Below are 13,577 nucleotides of genomic sequence, written 5' to 3'. Positions count from 1 at the left end.
GCATAGTTCAGAGGGCCAGGACAGAGGGATGAATTCCAGATGATTGGAGTAGAGCTCTTATAGTACCCATATATAAAAAGGAAAATAAATGTGAGAATTACAGAGGTATTTCTCTACTGAGTGTTCGGGTAAGATTTACGCGAGTATACTTGAGAAACGATTGAGAAGGATTGTGGAAGAGAAACTTGGTGAAGAACAAGCTGGATTCAGGCGTCTATAGGCTATCATGATCAGATTTTCACTTTATGACAAATAGTTAAGAAATCATGTGAATATAACAAAGATCTGTATTTAAGTTTTGTAGATCTGGAAAAAGCATATGACGAGGTGCCAAGAGAGAGAAGCTATTCAAAACACTACAGTCATATGGTGTCAGTGGGGAATTATATCATGCAATACATACTCTTTATTTGAGTTGTAAGTCAGCAGTTAGAATTGAAGGAAATACAGAAAGATGGTTTAATGTTAAATCTGGTGTCAGACAAGGGCGTACATTATCCCTTCTGTTATTCCTTATCTATATGGATCACATTATGAAGCAAAATGGTAATAAACCTGATATCAAAATTGGAGATGTTCATCTCAGCTCTTTGCTTTATGCAGACAATGTTATACTTCTAGATAAATCCACTACAAGTCTGCAAGATTCTCTGACTAAATTGAATAACTGTTGTAATAGATATGATATGAATGTCAGCAATAACAAGACAAAGACAATGAAAATAGGCAAAAGCACTGAAAATATCAATTGCATTGTGAATGGAGAACCTATAGAACGAGTAAAGCATTTCAGCTACTTAGGCATGATTTTTAGTGAGGATGGTAAATTAAATATGGAAATAGACAACAGGATCAACAAAGCTTATATGGTAAGGAGGTCAAATGAATAAATTTATATGAAATAAGAGAGAAATTAGTCAAAACACTAAACTAGCTGTATACAAGACAGTGCTCAAACCAGTTTTAACTTATGGATCTGAGAGCTGGGTTAGAAGTAATACACTTGACCAAAAACTAGAGACATGAGAATCCTGAGAAAGATTAGGGACATGAACAGATGGTATTAATGTCAATATCATATTAAAAACAAGGATTAGCAAAACAAGTGTTCTCTGCCAGGTTGGCAGAAAAAAGACCCACAGGAAGACCAAGATGCGGTAAAAAGTCCTTTCTTAGAAGATAGAAATATAAGATCTGACAATGTTGAAGCCTTCACAGGTAATACATTGGAGGAAAATTGTAGATAGGAAGTTAGTAACAACGTAAATTTTTCATGTAGTGCTATCATATCCTGTACACCCCTTGAGGGTAAATGTCAGGAATTTGATGATGATTTCCAAAATTGTGAAGACAACACAAAGACTTCTGGGAATGATGCAGAAGACACTAACTTGTAGAGGTAGGGAGATTCTTGTTCCATTGTATAAGACTTTGATTAGGCACCAATGAACTACTGTGCGCAGATTTAGTCACCTGATTTTCAAAAGGACGAAGAGATGTTGGAATGGTGAATATGAGGAAAGATCGAGAAGATGGAATTTATGGAGTCTAGTGGATAGGAGGAAGAGAAGAGATATGATAGAGACCTACAAGTTAGTAAGGGGTTATTATAGGATCAATGCTGGAGATGTTCTATAGAAAACAGTGCGAGATCAGGGGAGGAACCAGAGGTCATCCCTGGAAACTGTATAAAGAGGGTGTGAGGAGGAGAGTGAAAAGCAGTTTTTTTTTACATGCAGAGTTGTGAATGATTGGAATGACTTGCCTGAGAGTGTGGTATCTGCAGAGAATTTATTATTATTATTATTATTATTAAACAAGACCTCATGGAGTCAAAGATTCATCTAGGAGGTCCTTTTATCTCACACACATCTCATCATATCGGGTCTTAAACACATTCAAACTCCTTGCAGACACCACACTCTCAGGCAAGGCATTCCAATCATTCACAACTCTGCACGAAAAAAACCTGCCTCTCACTCCCCTACTCACACCCTCTTTATACAGTTTCCAGGGATGACCTCTGGTTCTCCCCTGATCTCCCACTATTCGCTGTAGAACTTCTCCACTATTGATCCTATAACAACCCCTTACCAACTTGTAGGTCTCTATCATATCTCCCCCTCTTCCTTCTCTCTACTAGACTCTGCAAATTACATCTTTTCAATCTTTCCTCATACTCGACATTCCAGAGGTCAGAAACTACCTTAGTCAGTCGCCTTTGGACCCTTTCCAACATCTCTTCATCCTTCTGAAAACCAGGTGACCAAATCTGGGCACAATAGTCCATGTGTGGCCTAATCAAAGCCTTATACAATGGAACAAGAATCTCCCTACTTCTACACGTCAGTGTCCTCCTCATCATTCCCAGAAGTCTTTGTGTTGTCTTCACAATTTTGGCGATGTGTCCCCTAAATTTTAGATCCTTATCCACTATCACTCCCAGATCTCTTATTTCCTCTACTTCCAACAATATATTCTCACCAAGCATAAATTCTGCATCCCATCTTTGTTTTCCAAATTTTAAAACCTTACATTTTGCAACATTGAACTCACATCCATCATTTGAGTGTGTTTAAGATGCGATATGAGGAGCTGTGTGTATGATAAAAAGATTTCCTAGATGAGTCTTTGACTTCATGAGGTCTTGGGTAATAATAATAATGTTAATAATAATAAATATACCAACCAAATATATCATTCACTTTAACTATTGTTTCTACTAACTCCTAAAACAAACACTTTAATTTCCCCTCCTTCTATCCAGATTTGGTTACAATTGAAGAACCAATCATAATGCAACGTACGTCTACCGATGCCCAAATACAAATTTGTGGTAAGAAAAGATGTTTTCTCTTGCCCTGCCAAAAGGTCAAAGTGAGAGATTTCTGAATGCCTTGACATGAACGTGTAAAGTTGATAATGGGCATCTTCGTGGAGTCTGAAGATTCACTGCAGGAGGCCCACACTAATTGTCATTGATAATGATTATTACTGTTGCTAGTTTTCATGCTTATATTAACTTAAAATGCATAAATATTATCTGATTCATTTGAAAATTTATTATGTTGTACAAGACTTACTTTTGATTTTCAGAATTTTGTTTCCTGAATCATAAGATAGGCCCATGCAAAAATACAGAAATACGTTGGTTTTATGATAAAAATGATGGTGTATGCAAAGAGTTTTATAATGGTGGTTGTCAAGATAATGGAAATAGTTTTCATATGAGGCAGGAATGTGAAACTAAATGTGGGAATTCACAAGGTATGTAACTTACCGATAAATATTATTTTGTAAAAAGTTGAAAGTTTATTTTTCACTTGGTTAGAGTATAATAAATTTAGTTTAATCCATTTATCCAAGTGTGAGCAAACAAAGTTTGCGCCTGAAAGTATCTTCAGGACTAGGGCAAGGTGATACAACACCAGGTCAACTCGGGACTAGGGCAAGGTGATACAACACCAGTTCAAATCTTTCTCTAAATCCAGAGTAATTTATTAAAAAAAAGGGTGGCACACCATTTGGCAACTCCTATAGGTAGAGATGACCTACGAATGCTTCTGCCTAGTATCTCAGCTTGGGTCTGGCTCCCACTGAAGAGACCTCAATAAAGGTCGAAACTAGTCTGGGTAGTGGCCCTTCCCTTAATGCATAACATTAGACATATCCGCAAGGAGATGTGTTTTGCATTAAGGGAGATACTGAGACAGGAGTGTTGGTAGCTTGCTACACCTTTGCAACGAGTTGACCTGGTGTTGTATCACCTTGCCCTAGTCCTGAAGATACTTTCAGGCGCAAACTTTGTTTGCTCACACTTGGATAAATGGATTAAACTAAATTTATTATTTTGTAAATATTTTCTCATCATTGTCATCATTTACTGATGTGCATCCTTAGAGGAATATAAAGTGTATTGTAATAATAGTCCAAGAAAATTAAATTTTCATTGTTAATAGTTTGATTTGAATAATATTCTAACAAATATATCTGTTTATAAAGTTTCTATTGAGGTCAGAATTTCAGTTTTCTAAAACATTATTACTTATTTCATCAATCCAATTGGCTGTTAGACTTCTGGTAGAACTTTTTTGCTATTTCTGATTAAATTACTTATTTTGTGAATCTTCCATCTCTACTTATGCATTTTGGAATGCCAGTGATATTACCTTTTTGATATCCTTTTTGATATCCTTTTCATTCAATGATAATGTTAATAATAATAAAAAAAATGTCACTCTTTCACTGATTCAACCATTAACTCCTTGTGTGAATAATAATTTTTTTATGAGACTACCACCACAAAAGGTTATAAACCTTTAGTATATATATATATATATATATATATATATATATATATATATATATATATAGGTATAATAAGGGCTTTTTTCTATTTTTAATCATCATCATAGGGTATACTGGATATTCTGAAAGTACTACATGATTATATTCACATCATTACTAATTTCCTGTAAACAGTTTTCCTCTGAATTATCACTAGTCAGCACTCCAATATTATTATTATTACTGCACCCTCCATAGAATCGGCAGACTCATTGTGGGAGGATCATTTAACTGGCAACATATTTATCATAACAAATCTTAAAATCCTTAACACTTCTTGCATTAACAACACATTCTGGTAATTCATTCCATTCACTGACAATTCTCAATGTAAAAAATATATTCCTCTTCACCACACTCTTACATAACCTCCAGGGATGACTTCTAGTTTTTCCCCTCTCACTTTGTACTCTTTTTATAATCTCATCTGGATTAATCCAATAGAATCCCCACATTAACTTAAATGTAAATGTTTTTATCATACCACCTGTTTTCCTCCTATCCACTAAACTTTGCAATCCAGATTTTTTCAACCTCTCTCTCTCTCTCTCTCTCTCTCTCTCTCTAGACAGCAGTCCAAAGTCTTGATATTGTCTTGGTCACTTACCTCTGCACCCTCTCCAATGTTTCCACATCACACTGAAAATCAGGTGACCAAATTTGAGCACAGTAGTCCAAGTGTGGTCTGACCAGTGCTTTATACAGGGGCACAACCACTTTCTTATCCCTACATGTTAGAGTACTTCTTATCAGAGCATCAGTGTGATGTACAGCCTTTGCTACACTAGAAATATGCCATCTAAACTTCAGTCTACTGTCAACCATCACCCCAAAATCCCTAATCTCATCCACTTCCTGCAGTATAGCACTGTCGATATAGTACATATCCTTATATTTCTGCACTCCAAAATGCAACACTGTGCACTCATTGATAACCACACTTATTAAAACTACAACCTCACTCCTTTGACCAAGTCAAAAGTATATTCAAATCTTCCTGAAGGGTATTAACATCAACAGTGCTACTTATAATTCTCCCTAACTTTGCACCATCAGTAAACAACTGAAGATCCCCAGTCAGCCTACATCATATATTGTTTTACAAACAAATTAAACAGCAGGGACCCAAGAACAGAATCTTGGAGCACCCCACTGGTTACCCTTTTTTTTTGAGACACTGCTCAATCATACACAACTTGCTGATATCATTCGGAGCGCAGTCTTTGATCCATCTAAGCAATATATTATCTATTCCCAACTTCTGCAGCTTGCATACCAACTTATCATGTGGTAATCTATGAAACACTTTTACAAAGTCCAAGAATATCACTGTATATGATTCTCCCTTATCAAATACACCCATTACCCTATCATAAAATGCAAGTAAATTGCTAAATTTGGACCTACCCTTTACAAATCCATGCTGACCATCATAAAGAATGCTATGTCCATCTACATAATCCTGTATTCTATTCCTAATCAGTCTCTCCCACACCTTGATCACAACTCAACTGCTGTTATAGAGACTGATGTATAATTTAAAACTTCTGTTCTAGAACCATGCTTTTGAAGTGGTACTGTTTTGCCTTCTTTCCACTCCTTAGGAACCCTATCCACTGCAAGACTTTTATTAAATAACTAGGTCAAGGGTATAGCCAACTGTGGTGGCTATACCCTTAAAAATACATGGCGATAAGTCATCCATTCTCACAGTCTTATTAACATCTACCCAACCAACACCTGATACATCTCTGATTCTTTCATTTCCAATTTTCCTAATACTTGCCTCTCTTCTGTATATTGTTTCCCATCATTTACACTCATATGATATGTTTGCTGATAAAGTGCTCTTTCAATAATTACCTTATATACTTTGCAACTATTATACTGCAGCCATGGTTATCCACTGGTGTCAACCCACCATAATTATTCTTTCTCTTGCTTGCCATATAGTGGTAAAGTTCCTTGAGTCAGTATTGTCAGTATCTTGTATTTCTGTCTTCTAGGTCATTTCTGACTACATCAGTGCTTCTAGATTAAGGTCTATAACTGGTCTTTTTTATCATCTTGAAATTAAACACCTGTTTTGCTAACTTTTTTTCTCTCTTATTCTATTTAAGTAACCACACCACATTAAATTAGCTCTGCTCACACATTCCTGAGTGCTAATATCCAATTCTTCCTAATATCCTCATTTTTTAATATGTTTCTGCCACTGATGCCATCTGTTCATCCCTTTTTTTCTCAGAACTTTCATATCTCTGTCTCAAGTCTTTGATCATCTGTTTTATTTCTAACCCAAATCTTAGATATATAACTGAAAATTGGGTTTGAACACTGAATTGTATATTCCTAGTTTAGTGGTTTTGACTAATTTTTCTGTTATTCCATATAATTTTAATCAGCTGGCTCCACACCATATCAGCTTTGCTTATTCTGTTGTCTATTTCCATATTTGATGTCATCTTCACTAAAATTTGTGCCTAATAGCTGAAATAAAATTATTCTTGCCAAGAAATCATATTCTTGTTTAATCCTTTTACCCAAGTTTAAGCAGAAAAAATTTTTTTTTTACCATGAAGTATCTTCACAATTAGTCTACTTCTATACAGAAGCAGTTGACTTCATATTAATTGCCTCAGTATCCTATGATGCAAATTACACTTCCTTTCAGATGAACGTGTTGCTATGCATTATGAAAAGAGTCACTATCCAGATAGTGACTCTTTTCATAATGCACCTATACTGAAGTCTCATTGTGACCTATACTGAAGTCTCATTGGAGTGATATCCAGAAAGATGCCAACTTTGAATTAATGCATAAGTCATATATTTTATACATACACGTAGCAAAAAGAAATACAAAAGAAATTAATTACAAAAATATAGCCCATGACTGGGCTATATATTTGTAAATAGAGGCCAGTCATGAAGGCACTTTACACGCAAACTTTGTTTGCTTCCACTTGGGTAAAGGACTAAAGAATATAATTTCTTGGAAGTTTATTTTGCACTTGGATAGACTATAATAAATTTAGTTTAATCCTTTATCCAAGTGTAAGCAAACAAAGTTTGCACCTGAAAATATCTTCAGGACTGAGATAAAGTGGTACAACACCAGGCAACTCCGAGCAAAGGTGGACCAAGATCTCATCACTCCTTGTCTCAGTATCTCCCATAATGCAAAGCACATCTCCTTGCAGACATGCATACTGATATGCATTAAGGGAAGTGCCACTACCCAGACCGGTTTCAACCTTTATTGAGGTCTCGTCAGTGGGAGGCAGACCCAAATGTGGAGATACTAAGGTAGAAGCAATAGGAGAGGTCATATTTACCTATACAAGTTGCCAACAGGTGTACCACCTTATTAAACTAAATTTATTATAGTCTAACCAAGTGCAAAATAAACTTCCATCATCTTTCTCTAAATCCAGAGTAATTCAATAATAAGGTGGTACACCTGTTGGCAGCTTGTATAGGTAAATATGACCTCTCCTATTGCTTCTACCTTAGTATCTCCACGTTTGGGTCTGCCTCCCACTGATGAGACCTCAATAAAGGTCGAAACCAGTCTGGGTAGTGGCCCTTCTCTTAATGCATAGCAGTATACATGTCTGCAAGGAGATGTGTTTTGCATTATGGGAGATACTGAGACAAGGAGTGATGAGAGCTTGGTCCACCTTTGCTCAGAGTTGCCTGGTGTTGCACCACCTTACCTCAGTCCTGAAGATATTTTCAGGTGCAAACTTTGTTTGCTTACACTTGGATAAAGGATTAAACTAAATTTATTATAGTCTAACCAAGTGCAAAATAAACTTCCAACATCTTTTTCTAAATCCAGAGTAATTCAGTAATGAGGTGGTACACCTGTTGGCAACTTGTATAGGTAAATATGACCTCTCCTATTGCTTCTACCTTAGTATCTCCACGTTTGGGTCTGCCTCCCATGCTGGATGTGAGAGGCTCTGCTTGGGATAGGTTTTTGCCTGTCTCTGAGTAGAGCCACCGCTGAGATTATGGCTCTGTCTGGTGGTGGTTTGAGCCTGCCGCTGGGTAGAGCCAATGCTGAGAAGTTCTTCTTAGTGATGGGGTGAGCCTGTCACTGATAAAGCTGTGTTGGGCAATCTTTCAGGATCATCTAATTTTTAGAGAGGTCTTTACTTAAATACACCTCAATAAAGATCGAAACCAGTTGGAAGCTTGGGTGATGAATGGCAGTGCTATGGCCTGTGAAGTTTTAACTGAGGCTCAGCTTTATGTCACCCAAGTTAACTGAGGCACGACTGTTGCTGTTACCCTTCTAGATGAGCATTTCTGACTTTCTGCTCCTGCGGGTCGCTCATTATTGGGTGATCCGAGGGATTTTATGAGTTTTTTGGAAAGGTATCTCCGCACTTAAACAAAGGGAAACCAGTCTGGGTGGTGGCCCTTCCCTTAATGCATAGCAGTATACATGTCCGCAAGGAGATGTGCTTTGCATTATGGGAGATACTGAGACAAGGAGTGATGAAAGCTTGGTCCACCTTTGCTCAGAGTTGCCTGGTGTTGCACCACCTTACCTCAGTCCTGAAGATATTTTCAGGTGCAAACTTTGTTTGCTTACACTTGGGTAAAGGATTAAACTAAATTTATTATATTTAATATAATTTCTTGCACGTATAATTTATTATTATTATTATTATTATCATCCTAAGACCCCATGTAATCCAAGACTCATCTAGGAAGTCCCTTTGTCATACACACAGCTCATCACACCTTGCCTTAAACACATTCAAATTCTCTGCAGGGACCACACTCTCAAGCAGAGCATTCCAGCATTCACAAACTCTCCATGCAAAAACCTGTTTCTCACTCACTCACTTGCTTGCACCTTCCTTATACAGCTTCCAGGATGACTTCTTGTTCTCTTCTGATCTCCCACCATTTTATGAAAAGCTCTTCAACATTGATCCTTATAACAACCTATTACCAACTTGTACATCTTTATAATATCACCCATCTTCCTTCTATCCACTAGACTCTATAAATTGCATCTTCTCAACCTTTCTTCATATTCACCTCTGGACCCTTTCCAACATTGTTTTTTGTCCTTTTGAAAACCAGGTTATCAAATTTCTGCATAGTAATCTATATGTGGCCTAATCAAGGCCTTATGAACAAGAATCTCCTTACTTCTACAAGTCAGTGTCCTCCTCCTCCCCATTCCCACAATTTTGACAATGTGTCCTCTAAATTTTAGATTCTTATCCACCCCAAGATCTCTTATTTTCTCCACCTACAACAACATATCCCTACCAAGTGTAAATTCTACATTCCATCTTTTAAAACCTTACATTTTGCAACACTATTCAAGTCTGCTTGTAGGACCACAACATCTGCTCTACTCTTCATAGTACCAACTTTGCATCATCTGCAACAACTGAATATCTCCATCCAAATCATTCCCAATATCATTAACATATAGGTTAAACAGCAATGGCCCTAAAACATACCCATGAGGCACACCACTAGTGACTTTCCTCTTCTGGGATATTGCTTCCCCCAAAGACAACTTATTGATTCCTATCAGACAGCCAATCTCCAATCCAACTTGACTTTCAACTATTAGGAAGCATTACTTTTTCTTTTGAAATAAAACAATAAATGCATAATTTTGTATATGTTACATTCCGCATAGTTGTTATTTGCCAATAAGTTCATTGGCAGTCATATGTTTGTGCTACTTTTGATTATTAAAAGCAAGTTGCCTCAGATATGTCCTATTCCTTCACAATTAAAAAGTATTTGAATTCTTAAGGAATAGGACATCTCTGGTTAGTATCCAAAATTTTGTAGGAAATGTGTCTACAAGTCATGTGAACATCCACACAAATCTTTTGCAAAAAAAAAAAAGATAAAAATAGAACCAACTTGGGTTCCCTCCTCCAACAATAATCTTGCCCTCTCAATTTCAGGTGAAAGTAAATATCCAGAATTTGGGAAACACTTGCTCTACTATACCAAGAAAGCAAATTTCCAGAAAGAGTACTGGGAAGCATCAAGATGAAACCTCCATGATATGTGAAAACTTGATAGCATCAGCGATGGTGAGAATTTTCTTCACTCTTGTGATGTGTAGGAAGCAGAATCAAACAATATCACTTTCTACAAAGAATCACTAAACATCCCTAGTCAATGTAGTTCCAACATATTATGCCAGACTGAATAAAAGTAGATGCACGTAAAAATAAAAGTTAGAGTAGCTTACTACCATTGATATTAGCATATAAGACACAGAAGGAGGCATAAAATTCTCAAGAAGTTTTGCAAAGCAGAAATGTTAAATTCTGGGAGATATACAGGGAATGAATTGTCGTCATTATCCATCGACATCTGGACATACAAAAGCTCTCAGCAAAGTGGGTTCCCAAATGTTTGAATGCCCACCAAAAGAGAGAACATGTGCTGTCGCCTCAAGGGATTTTGGTAATTTTGAAGAATCAGGTTTTTTTTTTTTTTTTTTTTTTTTTTTGTCATGTAGTGCGACTGTTGATGAAACATTGTTTCATCATTATCACCCAGAGACCAAACAACAGTCAATGGAGCGGAGACCCAAAGGCTCTCCATGGCAATGAAGTTCTGAACCCAAAAGTCAGTGGGGAAGGTTCTGGCCATTGTCTTTTGGGATATGGATGGGGTAATCCTTACCAAGTATCTCAAAAAAGGTAAAACTATTACAGAATCAGTTTATTCCATAGCTTTTAATGAATTGAAGAAGGTACTGAAGGAAAAATGCCATAGAAAACTGAGCAGAGGCATGTTGATTTTGCAGGACAACACACCTGCTCACACTGCTCATGAAACTCAACAGACACTGCACAACTTGGCTTTCAATGCCTGCCTCACTCACCCTATTTTCCAGACCTGGTCTCATCTGACTATTTCCTGTTCCCAAATTTAAAGAAACACTTGAAAGGAACAAAATTTACCACAGATGATGAAGTCATATCTGTAGCTGAGGACTGGTTTGCGCAGCAAGGGATAGACTTTTTTTTTTTCTCAGAGAATTCAAACGATGCAACAGCATTGTAACAAGTGTATAACTCTTCGTGGGTAATATGTAGAATAATGTGTAAGTTACGTGGTTCTACCTCAATTCCTTCATGGTGGTTATCACAACTTCTTATATTATATATATACCCAGTTTACTCTTTTTAAAAAAAAAGCCCTAGAAATAATTTGATGGAGAAGAGTGAGACAAGGAGACATGATCGTTCCCAGTCTCTTTACAGCAATTCTAAAAAATACTTTCAAAAACACAAACCTGAATGGAGGTTTAAATTTAGATGGAGCAAATCTTAAAATTGCCGAATGGCAGAATTTTTATTTATCTTTACAATTACAAATATTCACCCTGACAAGACAAAGGGGATGAAAAACAAATACGGCATGACCAACAAAACAAATTGAAAAATAAAGTCATCGGCAGAGTGGAGATCTACATTGATTCAGGACAGGCAATTGAAGTGGACAACAATATATCAGATGAAATAAATATATACAAAAAGGCTGCTTGGAAAGCTATTAACCAGATAAAAGCCACTATCACAAACTGAAAAACAGGTATCAAAATAGATCAAACTTTTAAACAGTATTATTCTACCAGCAATGACTTACAGCAGTGAGACATGGAGCACAACAAAAAAGGAAGCACAAAACCTAACAACAACAACTCAAAGGGTAAAAGATAGAAGAGTCTATAATATAAGCAGCGGCGGCTCATCCATAACTAGCTAGTACTGATACTAGCCCTAGCCCGTGCAGCATATTGACTATTGCAAAATACAACTATTGCTACAGAATGAATTATATAAAATACTATCAAGCGGTATTGTATTACAAACAAGAAAATAACAGTTTTTAGATTATATATATATATATATATATATATATATATTATAAATTTAAGAATGGCGATAATAAAACAGGAACTTTCATTTTATACTGGAGGGGCTGCAGTACTTATGGACAAGCCGCCACTGATTCTAGTATTTAATTTATATCTTTGTAGAAATGAACGACAAGAAGAATTCTGTTAAATATTGTTAAATAAGGATTATTTATGGATGATCCATTGCTGAATATAAGCAAGAGAGATATTATGTACAACACACTGAAACAAGGAAAAATTTTGAATTTAAAGATGTGATAGAAGCTATCTGTTTAAAAAAAAAAAAAAGAAAAAAAGAAAGAGAGAGAGGTGGTCTGGCCATATAGCACACATGAAAGACACGAGTCCATCATGAAATCATGGAATGGTTACATTCATATTGCACACAGCTTGTAATCTTTTCATCCCAGAATGAATTGCTTTACACTTTTCCACATTAAACTGCTTTCCATTATCTATTTCTCACATGGCATTTTAGTTCATCCTGAATGCTCTGTAGAGAATCTTGTTTATTAACCATTATCTTATTCATTTTACATTATTATTATTATTAACACAACGAGGGAGGGTACCTACTCTACAACTCTCCGTCTCCACCAACTACAAATACCTTCATCATCTATACCAGAGTTTCTCAAACTGTGTTCCCCTGAAGGTGAATAGGTGTTCCGTGAGAAGTTCTGGAATTTTTCATTTTAGTTTTCTAAGCATTTTTCATGAATAAATATTTCATAGTAGAAATATTCTGAGGAGAATAATATTCATGAATATGTTGAAAAGCTCAGACCCAGAACGCCTAATAACATCTGTGCATCGTTAATTTTCACACATCGAAACCTTTCAACGTTTGGGAAAGAGTTTATGACAGGTCATAAAAATTGCCTGCAAGGGGATTATAACAATGGTGGCATATCCTCTGTTCTCAAAACTGAAGGAAATGACATCTGTGTAGCAAATGTCAGTGACCAAGCGGCATATTTTTAGACATGGAAATAGTCATGAATTATTGTTAATTTTCACACATCGAAATCTTTCAACCATCGGGAAAGAGAATACCAGCATTTATGACCGATCATAAAAATTGTCTGCAAGCTGATTACAACAGTGGGCGGTGTGTTCTCAAAACTGAATGAAAAATGTCAGTGACCGATCAGCAAGGAAGTATAAAGAAAATTTTTTCACTGAAATTGAAGATCAAGGTAGTCTGTATCCGGTTCTCAAATCTATTAATACTGAATACTTTCTTCGCAAGTTTGTATTGCAGTGTGTGAGTGCTTGTTCTGAAACCTGAGTGCTG

At 36.3% G+C, this 13,577-nt stretch overlaps 1 protein-coding gene across 3 annotated transcripts in view; it reads left to right on the top strand.

Annotated features, from left to right (window-relative positions):
• LOC150102627 (papilin-like) overlaps nucleotides 1–13,577 on the top strand; it is an 843,028-nt gene that overhangs the window by 693,400 nt on the left and 136,051 nt on the right. For all 3 annotated transcript variants that reach the window (XM_090399411.1, XM_090399410.1, XM_090399409.1), the window contains one exon: nucleotides 3,097–3,267. In XM_090399411.1, coding sequence (XP_090255537.1) covers nucleotides 3,097–3,267 — 171 coding nt within the window. The remainder of the gene's footprint in view (nucleotides 1–3,096; nucleotides 3,268–13,577) is intronic.

This window comes from Typopeltis vanoorti, chromosome 10 (assembly GCF_054136105.1).
Source record: "Typopeltis vanoorti isolate ZY-2024b chromosome 10, IOZ_Tvanoo_1.0, whole genome shotgun sequence".
NCBI lineage: Eukaryota > Metazoa > Arthropoda > Arachnida > Uropygi > Thelyphonidae > Typopeltis > Typopeltis vanoorti.
This window is presented reverse-complemented; position numbering and strand designations above follow the sequence as displayed.